The sequence below is a fragment of the Hyla sarda genome, chromosome 4 (assembly GCF_029499605.1).
Source record: "Hyla sarda isolate aHylSar1 chromosome 4, aHylSar1.hap1, whole genome shotgun sequence".
Taxonomy (NCBI): Eukaryota; Metazoa; Chordata; class Amphibia; order Anura; family Hylidae; genus Hyla; species Hyla sarda.
The window spans coordinates 120,943,111-120,958,543 of NC_079192.1; the positions used below are offsets into that span (position 1 = coordinate 120,943,111).

Sequence of the window (15,433 nt, forward strand, 5' to 3'; positions counted from 1 at the left end):
ATACATAAAGTGGGCGGGGCTAGAAGATGACATCACAATTTGATATGCATGTAATACAAGCATCAAAAATAAAATGAAAAGATGAAATTGAGAGATACAGTAATATTGCATAATACATTGGATTCACATGCAGTTTATATTAGCTTGTATTCATAAATTAAACAGTGATGCACTATTGCACGTGAACCCCCGACATCCAAATGTCAACATCCTGCCGCAGCGAGGCAGGAGATGCTGACAGCGCTGGAGCTGGAGTCAGGGACGCGTTGCTAAGTGAGGCGTGCACGTGACTCGGGTGAGCCAATCACGGCTCACTCAGTGTAAACAAGCAACGGCGTCCCTGTCATTGTTGTGAACGACCCGTCCCGTGATGATCAAGCCGTGCGGCGCTTAATGAACCGTGCAGACTTTACTATACACAAGAGCCGGGCGAATGGCTACAGGAATGAGAGAGACCATAATAAGCAACCAAAGAACGGGGAGAATGTAGCGTGTGCGCATGTAGCGTATGAACGGGGGAATGTAGCGTGTGCGCATATGCTAGGAGCGCAAATGAGTTTTAAAACATCGGGGAATGGGGCGTGTACGTATATGTTAGGAGCACAACTATATATCAAACATCGGGATACAGTGTGCGCGCATATATTAAGGGGGAATATAAGGGTAATAATGACTGCACTCGTCTCATAGAAAGAAGTGGAAGGCGCATATGCCAGGAATGTGTAATATAGTAGATGCGCCTAATATAGTAGATATATAAAGACCATATCCATTCCCCTTTTTGTTGTATTTTAAAAACATCCTTTTATTAGGCGCATCTACTATATTACACATTCCTGGCATATGCGCCTTCCACTTCTTTCTATGAGACGAGTGCAGTCATTATTACCCTTATATTCCCCCTTAATATATGCGCGCACACTGTATCCCCTGATGTTTGATATATAGTTGCGCTCCTAACATATACGTACACGCCCCATTCCCCGATGTTTTAAAACTCATTTGCGCTCCTAGCATATGCGCACACGCTACATTCCCCCGTTCATACGCTACATGCGCACACGCTACATTCTCCCCGTTCTTTGGTTGCTTATTATGGTCGCTCTCATTCCTGTAGCCATTCGCCCGGCTCTTGTGTATAGTAAAGTCGGCACGGTTCATTAAGCGCCGCACGGCTTGATCATCACGGGACGGGGCGTTCACAACAATGACAGGGACGCCGTTGCTTGTTTACACTGAGTGAGCCGTGATTGGCTCACCCGAGTCACGTGCACGCCTCACTTAGCAACGCGTCCCTGACTCCAGCTCCAGCGCTGTCAGCATCTCCTGCCTCGCTGCCGCAGGATGTTGACATTTGGATGCCGGATGTCGGGGGTTCACGTGCAATAGTGCATCACTGTTTAATTTATGAATACAAGCTAATATAAACTGCATGTGAATCCCATGTATTATGCAATATTACTGTATCACTCAATTTCAGCTTTTTATTTAATTTATTTGATGCTTGTATTACATGCATATCAAATTGTGATGTCATCTGCTAGCCCCGCCCACTTTATGTATTGGTGCCATTTTCAGTATATTTAAACTCTCTATGTGCATACTGATCTGAGGAAGGGAGTGGCTCCCCCGAAACACATCATCTCTGCACTTTTATTTTTTATTCTCCTAATAAACCATTCCAGTGTTTTAAAAACACCTCTGGCTTGGAACTTGCATTTCATCATACCAGCAGCGGCACTTCAAGGGTCATTTTTTCTTCTCTGCATGAATATAAAAATGTTGGATTTTAATCCATCAGGATACCCCTTTAAACTGTCGATTGTTGATCTGGCTACTTACCAGGCATCTTCTCTGAACTGAGCTGTGTTTTTAGTTTTGTGATCAGCCAGTCCACTTCATCCAGCACTTTTGCAGTTTGGCCCAAGACCAAAAGCTGCAAAACAAAGATCAATATGAGGACTTATGGGTCACCTTAAAAAAAAAAATTTTTAAACGTAACTTTTTTTTTTTTTTTTTTTTAAAGGATTTATTGGTAAACAATTTTGGCAATAAAAGAAAAAGAAAACAAAGAAAGCATTGCCTTCCAAGGTGCTGGGCCAGGTAACAAGGAACTGCAGGGAACAAAAATGTACATGAATTGCACCAACACGTGTATAACTGATGTAGAAAACAATAATTTCAGCAAATATCACAGTAGGGAAACAAGAGGCCAGACAAAAAAGAAGGTAATCCCGACTGTCCACACATACAACCCATGCAAACAAGAAAAACTCCATTGTCGACTCCCCAGAGTATATAGGGATCAGACATCAGTCATGTGTGCCGTAGCCGGGTTCTCAACCCAATATGGTCACACTGTATCAAGCTTTCACGGGCACCGCATGTTTATAGACAGAATTTTGTACGAGGGACATAATGGTTGACCAGCTTAGTCCATTGTGACCACTTTGTTGACTTCCATGCCATAATGATCACTTTTCTAGCACAAAAGATTACGATAATGGAGGAACAAGCGTTTATGAGTGACAAAGACTAAGGTATCCAGAACACACAAAAGGCGAACTTGAGGGGCCAGGGCTATAGGTGCTGATTCATAAAAAGCAGGATGGCCAACTAAAATGCCAGTAGGTGCTGAACAACAAAAACAGACATCAGAGACATCCATAACTGTTTTAGTCTAATAAAAACATTTACAGATGTAAATAATCACAGTGCAGAAACCTATATTGAACCAGAACATCCCGGGCACTAACAACAGAGGAAACGTTATAATCAGTAACATCTTTCCAATCATTCTCCAATAAGTCAGGGATGTCAACACACCATTAAGAAAGCAGGAGGGCATAAATATTTATATTTTTCAGAGGCTTCGCTATGTCCTTTGCGGACCAAAGTCTCCAATCCAGACAAAAGAGAAGGAGATCTGCAGCGACAAATACCAGAAGAGTCTAAGGAAAACTCAATTGTTATGACAAAAGAACTGTTACCAATATCAATGTGCAAAAAAACAGCACAAGACAATTTGGGGCTGTGTATACATAATTTTAATTAAGTGTCTTTTGGAGAAAACATTGATAATGAAATTGAGGGTACTTACCGTGACAGTAGGTGCTGCTGTCTTTAGGTTTACAATACAGAAATGTGATTGTTTTTCAACTTCAATGTCCTGCGGAGACAGTAAATAAATAATTATTTGTGGGACTCAATAGTGCAGCACAGCACTCTACTGAGACAGCAAAGTAAACGTATAGCCGACATAGCCTAACTTATTTGCTAAAACTGGAGCACCTCTTTAAAGGGGTATTCCCCTTCTCAGACATTTATAGCATATTGTATGAATATACCATAATAGTCTGATAGATGTGGGTCTCACCTCTAGGATCTATAAAACCTGCCGGCACTATCTTTAAAACCCGCCTCTCACCCCTCCCAGCACCATAGAAGCTGGGATTCCGTTAATAGCAGAGCAGGGTCTTATAAACACTCATGGGAGTTAGGTTAACAGTGAAGAACCACATCCTACACTGTTTCCGTAAATCTTAAGTTAAGGAAACATTGTACTTTGCACTGATACAAAACTGAGAAACTGTACCATACCAGGGAACATGACTAGTTTGTCATTTAGTAAGGTGATGCTTTCTTTGGGTATAATTATGGTTGTTGGATGGGATCTGCTACAGGTATAAACTATGATTCTGTCCACCTCTCTGTCATGGCCACATTGGTGGAGAAGGGCTGCAATCCACATCACAGGCTTATAGGCATTTAGCTGTTGTCAACCTAAAGTAGGAACCCATTGAACACCAACACAGATAAAAATGAAAAACCAGTCCAGAAATACAGCTAAGTTGCTAAGATAACCAGCAGAAATGGATGAGCAGCCTTTGTGTGTATTCTGAACAAAGCAACAATCATACCTGATCTATGTCCCCAAGATGTCCATGGATGTCCTGAGAGAGTTCACGCAGAAGACTTACTGGGCTCTTAAAAAAGGAATGCATACTAAAGAGAAGTGTCATGATGCCTTTACAAAACTGGACATCCTCTGTAGAAAAGAAACATCAATATCTGAGACTGACAGAAGTATCCTGAAGGCTGTAGAGCAAGTGAAGGTATAATCTATCTGCAATAATACCATAATATATTGAACTGGACAGCCTGGACCCACAGAGAGTTCATTCCATCGGTATTGTGATGCATGGAAAGAGGCAAATGTTTTCCACTTTACATGCAGTAAAGAGGTTTCTCAGTACAGTGGTCCCTCAACATACGATGGTAATCCGTTCCAAACGGACCATCGTTTGTTGAAACCATCGCATGTTGAGGGATCCGTACAATGTAAAGTATAGGACAGTGGTCTACAACCTGCGGACCTCCAGATGTTGCAAAACTACAACACCCAGCATGCCCGGACAGCCGTTTGGCTGTTCGGGCATGCTGGGTGTTGTAGTTTTGCAACATCTGGAGGTCCGCAGGTTGTAGACCACTGTTAGAGGAAGTTGCACTCACCTGTTCCCGCCGCTCTGGACCGTTACCGCTGCCCGGGATGTCACCGTCCATCGCTGTCGCTCCTATTGGATGACGGGACGGCGTGCACAGCGACGTGATGACGTCGATGGTGAGCGCCAACAATGCAGAGGATCCCGAAGAGGACGCGCCGGAGCCCGAGGACAGATAAGTGATCGTCAGCGGACCACACAGGGCAACGTAAACGGCTATCCTGCGGCAGCTGAAGCAGTCAGCACTGCCGGATAGCCGTTTATGCGATGCACCCGACATACAAAAGCATTGTATGTTGATGCTGCCTTCAACATGTGATGGCCTCTGAGAGGCCATCGCATGTTGAAATTATCGTATGTCGGGGCCATCGTAGGTCGAGGGGTCACTGTATTATGTCAATAAAGCTTATGCACTGTATAAAGTGAAGTTACGTAACTTTTAAAAACCGTTGTGTTTAAACACCTTGTCATTTGAAGATCTCAAAATAGTAGTAGTAGTTCACATATAGTTTAAGTTAGTGAAAAAGGTAGTACATTTTTGGTGCAAATCTCCAATTTAGTTTAAGTTAAGATACTTCTTAGTCCAACTGATCGAGTCCAACTAACACTTGACCTGTTAACTGTATCACAGTCATCTGTACACTGAGAGCAGGCAGAGATATTGAACTAGTGTTGATGATTAAAATAGAAGATATACTAGAATGTTGGGTACATTTTATTCAGATCATTTATAAGCCTCATTTGTATTAAACCCAGGAAACTACTAAAAGATGAAAGGCAAAGAGCAGTAATGTGGGGCACCTCTCCATGAAGGGCAAGGATGTTATTGTGGTAAACAACCCTCACATAAAACAATAGCCTAGAGTTATCAATTTGTCTGAGTTACAAAATGTCTGACTGGTCCATAAGAACCATTTACAGCTCAGATTATTTTTCAAACAGCTCTGATGATATAAAGGCTTAGCCATGATTGGTTGTTGTGGGCTATTGTATCCAATAACAAGACTATATGACAATGAAAGGTGTCAATGTTCATACAAACAACATTAAGCTAAAAATGTATTTAGATTTATTCACATGAACCTGTTCTTACCGAAATCTGTCTCTTTACAAATTTTCACCGTCCATGACAGCATCTGTCCAAACTGCAACACAGACACAGCTTCATCACTGTTATGCACAACAATAAAGTATACTGTATCTGCCACTTCTGAACCTCAGAGCAAAGAATTCAGTCTGGCCAGAGGTGTTTGCAATACATTACATGTAGTTTTTTTTCTTTTATGGATTTGTGGCAGATTATACTTGCATTATGTGCATTATCCTACAACACTAAGCAGCAGGCCATACAATCTATTTAGATTCTTAGGCCATAAAATCCCCATGTGAAGGTAATAGAACTGATCAGTGTATACAAACTGACCTGCTGAGATGATGTGTCCAGAAACCTGTATAATGTAGACAGGATACTGACTAGGAGCACCGCTTCTTTGCTGTTAAACTCATCTTCTCCAGAGCTCAGTTGGTTTGTAAGGGATCTCTGTGAAGAAAAATGACAGATGTGGTTCATGTATGTAGAACACGACATAATAACTGCAGAAAAGAAGATCAGGTTCTACAGAGATTGTACTAGAAAGATATGTTCCTGTCACTCCGGCAATGTTACCATCTCCATATAACATCTCCAACTTTCAGTGGTTTAGTGACAATAAGAATAATGCAGTATGCAGGTATAGAGACTGTTATCAGGACAGGGGTTTTTTTTTTATCCCAAAATATCATCAGACACATGGAAACTTACTTGAAACTGTGTGATCAGCAAAGATGTTTTTTCCACAATGTTTACTGCACTTGCTTGCCCCTCATCTTCCTCATCTAGAAATGTACAGCACATAGACATGGAGCAGTAAAGCAGACAATAAAGGACAGCAGACGGTCTTCAAAAAGTTATCTCAAGGGGATTCCACTTCTGGTATGCAGGATCACACAACACAAACATTGACGCACTACTGCAAATGTACCAGAATTATGGCCTTAATTGCCCCTGAAAAACTGGCTTATATGATTTGTGCCACATTTATTATGAGTTTTAGACAGACTCGTGCCTCGCTTGTCAGAAGGGGCATGGCTTAGCAGAAAAGTTGGTCTTAACTTAGATTAACAGATTTATTAAAAGTGGCCTGAGTTACCTATGGCACTGTGTTAAATATGGTGCCACTGATGACTGTCTAAGGAATGGATAGCATTAGCAAATCTGGGTCATTATGTAATATAAGCACTCAGAAGCCAAACCAGCAAGAGAAATACTGGATCTGCTTATGTTGGAGACACGGCTAATACACAGAGGGGAACAAGGCAGAGTTTAGCATTTTTGTCTGTCTCTTAAAAACCAGGAATTTACAGAGGGGACGGAAACTGTCATAGAGATGTGAGAAAATACAACTATGTGTGGTCCAAAATACATGTCCCTAGACACAGACATGGCACCCAGAATAAAATCCATTTCTGATAAAGACATTTGGTTTTTGCTGTTCTCTTTTCAGATCCATTTTATTTGTAGGAAATGCTTAAAGGGGTTAACTCATTAAAATGATCTTCAGGGATGAAAACATTAATAATAATTAGTAATATGTATGTATGTGTGAAAAAGAAAAAAAAAAATATATATATATATATATATATATATATATATATACAGGGGTGTGGAAATTGAATAATAAACTACTTGTCCACGGGACTAAAACGGAGCAAAATCTACTTGTCCCTCATGACGATCCACTTGTCCGGACCAATTTTCGCTTTTACGCTCTCATTTTTTTCCTCCTCGCCCTATAATAGCCATAACTACCTACTATAAGGATACCTTTTAATTTTTCAGTAACATATTCTCAGAACCCAAAAAATTGTGAAATTTAAATAGTAAAAGATAATTTTGCAAGTCTGGTGGTTTTCTTGTCTACACCATTTACCTTGTGGTTGAGATAACATGTTGTTTGGATACTTTAGGCCGCCTGGTTACAGTGATACCAGATTTGTATAGTTTCCCGCATTTTTTACAAATTGAAAAAAGATTCTGAACTTTTTTTTTAGTTTTTTAATTACCATTTTTTGACCCCTGTAGCTTTTTTATTAAAAATTGTTTTTTTTCCGCATACTGGGCTGTATGAGGGCTCATTTATTGCGCCATAATCTGTTTTTGTATCGGTACCATTTTGGTATTGATCTGACTTTTTAACCGCTTTTTAACTTTTTTTCCTGGGATAATATAAAAATATATTTTTACATTTACGTAGTGCTGGGCGATATACCGGTTCATACCGAATACTGGTGTTTTTTTCTGTACGGTATGAATTTTTCCCTATACCGCAATACCGGTGGGGCCCCTTCCCCCTCTCAAATGAATTTTTAGCAGCAGAGCGCTTGGGAACTAATCATATATGACCCAAGGGCGCTGTCCTGCTTTTCCTCCTCCCCACAGAATGAATGAACTATCAGCCGCAGCGCTGTCCCCACATCGGGGGACGAATCATGTTACCCCCAGATCTTCTTTTCCTCCTGTGAGCCGCGGTGCTGGAAATGAATGAGTTGTGAGATGCGGGCGTGGGACGGAGAACGGAAGCTGTCACCTCCCCCTGCAAGCACTGAAAGCCAGTGGTCCGCGGGCGCTGTTCAGAAAAATACTGTGATACACATTTTTGGTCATACCGCCCAGCACTACATTTACCACATGGGACAAATAATTGTTATATTTTAATAGTTCGTACAATTACGCACGCAGCAATACTAAATATGTTTATTTTTATAATGTTTTTATTTAGGAAAAGTGGGTGATTTGAACTTTTAACATGGAAGGAGTTAATGTGTGTCTTTTAAACTTTTAATAAAACTTCTATAGTGGATCTCCCCCCGCGATCACGCTGTGGGGGGGGGGGGGGAGCGATCCACCCCACTAGTCCACCAGGGAGCATTCACATGTCCCTTTAGACGCAAGCATTCACATGTCCCTTTAGACGCAAGCATTCACATGTCCCTTTAGACGCAAGCATTCACATGTCCCTTTAGACGCCGCTGTCAGTTCTGCCGCATGCTGGCTATTAGCGGCAGCCCCAGGCTACTGAGTACAGAGCGGGCAGGAGTTGGGAGCCCATTCCATACAGACTGCTGAGCACCGCCACGCTTGTCAGGTCCGGCCCTGCTTGCCTGAAGCAGGGCTAAGGGCCGGAAATATTCACCTGCCCGGCACCCCCGGAACTGCATGTCCCAGGAGTCGGGCAATAGGAATTCCACATCCCTGTATGTATGTATATATAAATATATACACATACACACACACATATATATATATATATATATATACTTTACCACTTTTGTTGTTTACTAGACTTATTGGAAGCAACGCTCTTGGTGATGTATGCGGATCCTGCTCACTGCAAGTCGCTCTTGTCCATTGCAGGGTGTTACATGTAGACGACTATCCATGTCTTTCCATTCTCAACTGTGCATGAGCTTGTTTACGATCCACCCAGGAACAGCACAAGTGCACTTGCAAACACTGTGCCTGCTCTTTAAATTTAAAGTGTGCAACAAAGCAACTACATGAGGTGTGCACTTGTCTTATGTGCAGTGGTCTCTCTCTAAAGGCGTGTTTCCCAACCAAGGTGGCTGTCCGGGCATGTTGGGAGTTGTAGTTTTGCAACAGCTAGTGGAACCCTAGTTGGCAAACCCTGCTCTAAAGGAAAAATGAGAAAGTCTTTGCAACTGCAGTTGCGGTGTACCATAACTGATCGGGAATCTGTGCATGCGCAGCTTATTATTGAAAAATGATTACCTGGACAAACGCAGATTCAATATACATAACCAGGGGGTCTGGCTTACAATAAGTCTAGTAAAGAAGTAAGCAGAAAACTGGTAAAAATAAAAATATATATATATATATTTTTTTTTTTCTAAGTTTCATATTTTTATACCTGAATACATAAAAAATAAGTATTCCTATGGTGGCCAGAATGGATTTGACCTGCTCCCAGGTTTCTTTCATCTGGAAGCACATGAGTAGCTTTTTAGCTGTTTTACATTTTTGACCAATACGTTACCTAATGCAACAAGAAACTGAGGGATCTTTGGCTGATAATGCATTTGGATGGTGTAAAATATCTGCACCAAGCACTCCAAACATAGCAAAGAGATGTTCTTTCCTTTGTCCTTTTTCCCAGAATCCTCAGCTGCACATGGTATTGAGGTATATCTCCACATTAACACCCTGTGTGGTTAGATTGGGAGTTGGCTGCTGTTAACATACATTTTTTAGGTCTTTCTAAATAAGTCACAGTTACAGAAGATGCATAATCTTTGGTAGCCTGTGTCATTCAGGAGATGCTCTTTACCTGGTTATCTCACAGATGCTGTAGAACATTTTCTCACTATTCTGGCCATCAGGTCCATCTATAGCCCCAGTCTCTTTTAGTTGCTGAATTTTCTGTAATGCAGTGCCAACAGCATATCTCATGAAATCTAAGTTGGATCGAAGAACACTGAGACTTTCTTCATGGACCTTCATGCTGTCTCTGCAAAGAGGCCAAGCAACATATACCTCTAATGAAAATGTAAGCTAAGCAGGCAAGTGCTTTCCAGGACAGACATACGTGAGAATAAAGACAGTCTATACATTTACAGAAAAACATCATACCTGAATAAAGCGGTTAAAAGTGTGGAAACAAATCCCATAGACAACAAGCTCCTGTATGCTTTACTACCACCTCCTGTTCTTCCTTTAGCAGATTTCTCCTTCAAGATGTCAACTAGTTTGCTGTAGCACTTAAATAGTCCCAATATGTCTTCAAACTTACATTTACTGTGAACAGATCAGACCATAGATGAAATGATTACAAACAATTTGAATGTTTTTATAGGTAGCAAAAATTACATTCAAAATTATTGAACTATAAAAAATAAAAACGCTGAGTTCAAATGTGCGCCAAACTTTTTCTCAGTGGCTAGTGATAATATACAATCATAGTGTCCTTGAAAGAGATGTGGTCCAACACAGATGCAATATACGTTATGGGAAATATCTTGGAAAACATTAAAGTGCTTGTGGAGAATTATCTATGTCCGTTGCCTATTTTAAAACCGTCATGTCATTGCTTGTTATGCACTCAAATGCCAAAAACTATAGGGCAAATGTCATAAAGGGGATTTTCTGACGTCACAAAATCGATGGCCTATTTTTAGGGGATGCTGTGCTTGAGCAATCCCCTGCACAACTGCTACTAAATGCATGTCTCCATTAATAGAGCAGTTAATAGGCATTCCTGATCAACAGGAATGCCAAGAATCAGTTCTACACTGATCTGACATTGGTAGGATATGTGTGGGGAAAAAGCAGCAGAGCTGAAAAAGTATAATAAATAATAATAATATAAAAAAATATATATATATATATATTTGTGGTCGTTGCTACATGACTGATATGCGTACAACCCTAGTACTAACCTAACAACCAACTGTAACCAATAACCTATCAACCTCAACTAAGCAGTCTGAAGTGTGCCATAACTGCGGCGTAAAGAATATGCCTGGAAAAGAGGGCATACCCTGTGGTAAGTGTGATGGAATGAAAAGAAGGGGGGGCGGGTGGGAGCGAAGAACCCACAGCGTCATTGAAGGGGGGAGAGCCGTGGGTTCTTATGGTCATCCCGCTCCTCCCACAATTACAGGCCAGCTGCGCAGGCCTTTCCATTTGTGGTCGTTGCTACATGACTGATATGCGTACAACCCTAGTACTAACCTAACAACCAACTGTAACCAATAACCTATCAACCTCAACTAAGCAGTCTGAAGTGTGCCATAACTGCGGCGTAAAGAATATGCCTGGAAAAGAGGGCAAAACCCGGATTTAAACAAACATTTGTTTATTGCAGATTACAACACAAGAGACTGGAATGCGCTAGCCATTTCTTTGCGAGGGTTAGGGACATACTGCATGTAGCATCCGCATTTCCAACATCCTAATTTCATGATTACGTGGGCTGGGACCCCGTGCTTAGAAGTGGCTGTAGCTGCGCCAATACGGAAGGAGTGACCGGATAATGAAGTCGGGACTCCTCCCAGCGACCTGACCGAAATGCGTAAATGTTTGATGAATTGAGAAGTAGTTAGCGGGTTGGATCTGAAATGGAGTAAAGGGTCGTCAGCTGATAGGTTAACACAGGCATTCAACAATTCACGGAGGACTGTGACAGGACACCATTTGTGCGCGGTGGGGAAAACCGGACAATCACAGTTTGACCCGGAGACGAGGTCTTGGTCTGACTGAGGGACAGCTCGAAATGATCAGAGACATGTGACAGCTGACTGACCTTAAGAAAGGGCGCGTTGACAGTCCGAGTAGTACACTCACCCGGTCTGAGAAACCCATAATAGGCAAGGTACATGGCCGCTATCAATGTGAGGCTATCACGAATACCCAATGGTGCGAAGTCTAACAAGTCGGACAACTGCCTGAACATGTTGCCTGTGATTGGTTGTCTGACTGGGCTGCGAGGGACTTCCTTCTTAAGGATGCCCTTCAGAGCGGACTTCACCAAGCGAGAAGAGAGTATAGAGTAACTACGGGTATTGGTCAAGGATAAATGGTGTTGGATACCGGCTAGATAACTCTTAATAGTATTGTGGGATAAATGCAGTGTGGTATGGCAAAACCCGACATATGCTAATTGGAAGGAAACTGAAATCTTGTCGCCTTCGGCGTGCTTGGATCTGAATTTGGAGAATGAGTTCCACGCCGTACCATAAATTTTTCGTGTATTTGCGGACAAGGAATCACTGACCAAACGTTTGGCTATCCGAAGGTGCTGGTTCAGTTCATGACTAGTGAATGGAATGGGGGAACTTGCGGCCCTATGGAATCGGCTTCTGGCATCACCTGAAAGAATTGTGACAGGTTGTTCCTAGATAAGGCATCTGCTGCAATATTCTGGACTGCTTCAATGTGAGCACATGTGAAAGTAAATGTATGTTGTAGGGACAGCCAAACTAACCGTCTAGCCAAGCTCATTTATCTATAACATAGCTGACCGTCTAACACCAGGACAGAGAGAGAGTATCCGAAGACGTGTCGGATGAGAATTGTATACGTGACTGGACCTAGACAAGTACGAAACGTTATACAAGTACCTTAACAACCTAGAACACCCTGAAGAGCATCTTTAGGAACGAGACTACACAGAGAAAGGAGTGCATCGACAACGCAAGCAATCACAACCTGAAAACGTGTCAGGTTCATGAGGTGATTACTTGGAGAACAATGTACGACACTTTAAACCAGAACAGAGGGAAAGTATCCGAAGATGTGTCGGACGAGAATCGTATGCGTAACCAGGCCTAGACGAGTATGCTCCCCGGTGACAAGTGCGAAGCGTTATACGAGTACCATATCAACCTAGAACACCATGAAGTACATTTTTGGGACATGACTACACAGAGAAAGGAGCGCATCGACAACGCAAGCAATCACAACCTGAAAGCGTTTCAGGTTCATGAGGTGATTACTTGGACAACAATGTACGACACTTTAAACCAGGACAGAGGGAAAGTATCCGAAGGCGTGTCGGACGAGAATTGTATGCGTAACTGAGTCTAGATAAGTGTGTGCCCAGTGGTAAGTGCGAAAGTTCATACGAGTACCATGACAACCCAAAACATCGTGAATTCCGTTTTTTGAGAACGTGACTATATCGTAAAAGAGGTGCACCGACAACACAAGTAAACACAACCTGAAGACGTGTCAGGTTCATGAGGTGATTACTTGGATAATAAAACAAATCTTATCACCTATGTGTGGCGTTATTGCTGTTTTGAAGGCGTGTCAGTAACAACCGTGCAACGTACCCCCTGCAGGCGTGGCAGGCATGATGGGTATACATCACATATGTGTGGTGTTATTGCTGTTCTGAAGGCGTGTCAGTAATAACAATTATGCGACGTACCCTTTCTGCAACATGACAGGCTTAACAGGTAAACACCACCTATGCGCAATGTCAGTGTCGTTCAGAAGGCATGTCAGTACCAACGATAATGAAACATACCCCGTCTGCAAGGTTTACTGGGTAAGCCCCGCCTGTGCGTCGTGTAATTGTCGTTCTCAATATGTGTCAGCAGCGACAACTGCTATGTATCACCCTGCCTATATAAAGATGCGTGCAGAACGACTACGTGTGAAACTGTCGTGAACCGCTATGCATGGCTGTACCACCAACTTGATGAACCTATACTCGGGCCAACCATATACGCGTATAGACCACCAGTGAACGCCTGAAGCTAACCACGACCGATGGCAGAGATTATGCCGGCAAGTAGTAACTATTGTGACCACATATCTGCGTACGGGGCCACACCCCATGTGCTGTATGAGCATGTGTGCTGCACAAAACTGCGGGCGTACGAACTTCACAAATAGCGCAAGCGCATGTACAGAACACATGCCACGAGTGCACACGCAGCCTGATTCCCGCGTGCACCCGAGTAATATAACCCTACAAACATGCGTGATACAAGTCCTGCGAGCGGGTGTGCAGCACAATCCTTATGAGTGCATATTCAGTAGTAATCCTACGAGCGTGGGGGCCATGTAATACTATAAACGTGCGTACAGTGTGACTCGTATGAGCGTGTACATAGTATGATTCCTATGAGTGTGTACAACATGACTCCTACAAGAGCGTGTGTAGTATGAACCTTGCAAGCGAGTACAAGCATGTATACCACGTAAACCTACGAGCAAGTGTACAGTATGAATGCTACATTGGTATGCACCGCATGAACTTTATGAATTATGCGAGCGAATGTACCGTATAAATGCTACCGCGAATGTACTGCATAATCCTAACGCGTGTAAAGTAAGAATCCAACAAGCGTGTGTACAGGATATCCTACCAGTGTGTACTGTGTACGGCATGAATCTTATAAGTATGTACGCAGCATAATGCTACAAATATGTACAAGCGTGTGTATAGAGTAGATGCTACAAGCATGCACCCCACAAATATGCTCAAGCGTGAGTGCGGTATGAATGCTACAAGCAAGCGTACAGCATGAATGCTAAGGGCGAATGTACAATATAATCCTACAAGCGAGTGTACAGTATGAAACCTGTAGGCAAGTAAACGGCATAAACTCTACAAGTGTGTACTGTATGAATCTTACAAGCGTGTGTGCAGTATAAACCTTACAAAGGGGGTGTACAGTATGACCCTAAAAGCGTGTGTACGGTATAAAACTACAAGCGCGTAGAGAACGAATGAACCCTATAAGCGTGTGTGGCGTATAAATGTTACCGGCATGAATCCTACCAACGTGTATGGGTACCAGGATGTGTACAGCATGAACCCTACGGCATGATTCCTATAAGTGAGAATCGTAGCTCCACAACAGCTGGAGGCACACCGCCCGGAAACACAGAAGTATAAATGAAAAGAAAACTGTGAGGAAGTTAGTTAAGAGACAAAGGTTGGAGGTGAGCGCAGCTGTTGATGTAGCATGCCTTAGACTGACCAGATTGGCAGCTGTGGGGGTGAAGCATAAGCCCACAGGGTGGGGCGGAGCGGTGAGTCCGATTGAGTGTAAAGGTGTGCGAGTCTCAGTATACCGGAGACACATATAGATCCTCCCAGCAGCACAGAACTACAAAATATGATAATGATATATATGTGCAGGAGGCTGTTCACATAGAGCGGTAATGTTATACATGTGCAGGAGACTGTTCACGTGGTGCGGAAATGATAAAATATGCAGGAGACTGTTCACATAGTGCGGTAATGATATACATGTGCAAGAAGCCTAACACATAGAGCGGTAATGATATGCATGTGCAAGAAGCCTAACACAGTGCGGTAATCATATACATGCGCAAGAAGCCTAACACATAGTGCGGT

The 15,433-nt window shown here is 42.5% G+C and overlaps 1 protein-coding gene across 3 annotated transcripts in view; it reads right to left on the minus strand.

The window, feature by feature from the left end:
* FANCI (FA complementation group I) overlaps positions 1 to 15,433 on the minus strand; it is a 95,653-nt gene that overhangs the window by 9,251 nt on the left and 70,969 nt on the right. For all 3 annotated transcript variants that reach the window (XM_056571927.1, XM_056571928.1, XM_056571926.1), the window contains exons 23-31: positions 10,189 to 10,353; positions 9,887 to 10,066; positions 9,596 to 9,762; positions 6,304 to 6,377; positions 5,926 to 6,042; positions 5,596 to 5,647; positions 3,921 to 4,048; positions 3,101 to 3,169; positions 1,843 to 1,936 (exon numbers count right to left, since the gene is read on the minus strand). In XM_056571927.1, coding sequence (XP_056427902.1) covers positions 1,843 to 1,936; positions 3,101 to 3,169; positions 3,921 to 4,048; positions 5,596 to 5,647; positions 5,926 to 6,042; positions 6,304 to 6,377; positions 9,596 to 9,762; positions 9,887 to 10,066; positions 10,189 to 10,353 — 1,046 coding nt within the window. The remainder of the gene's footprint in view (positions 1 to 1,842; positions 1,937 to 3,100; positions 3,170 to 3,920; positions 4,049 to 5,595; positions 5,648 to 5,925; positions 6,043 to 6,303; positions 6,378 to 9,595; positions 9,763 to 9,886; positions 10,067 to 10,188; positions 10,354 to 15,433) is intronic.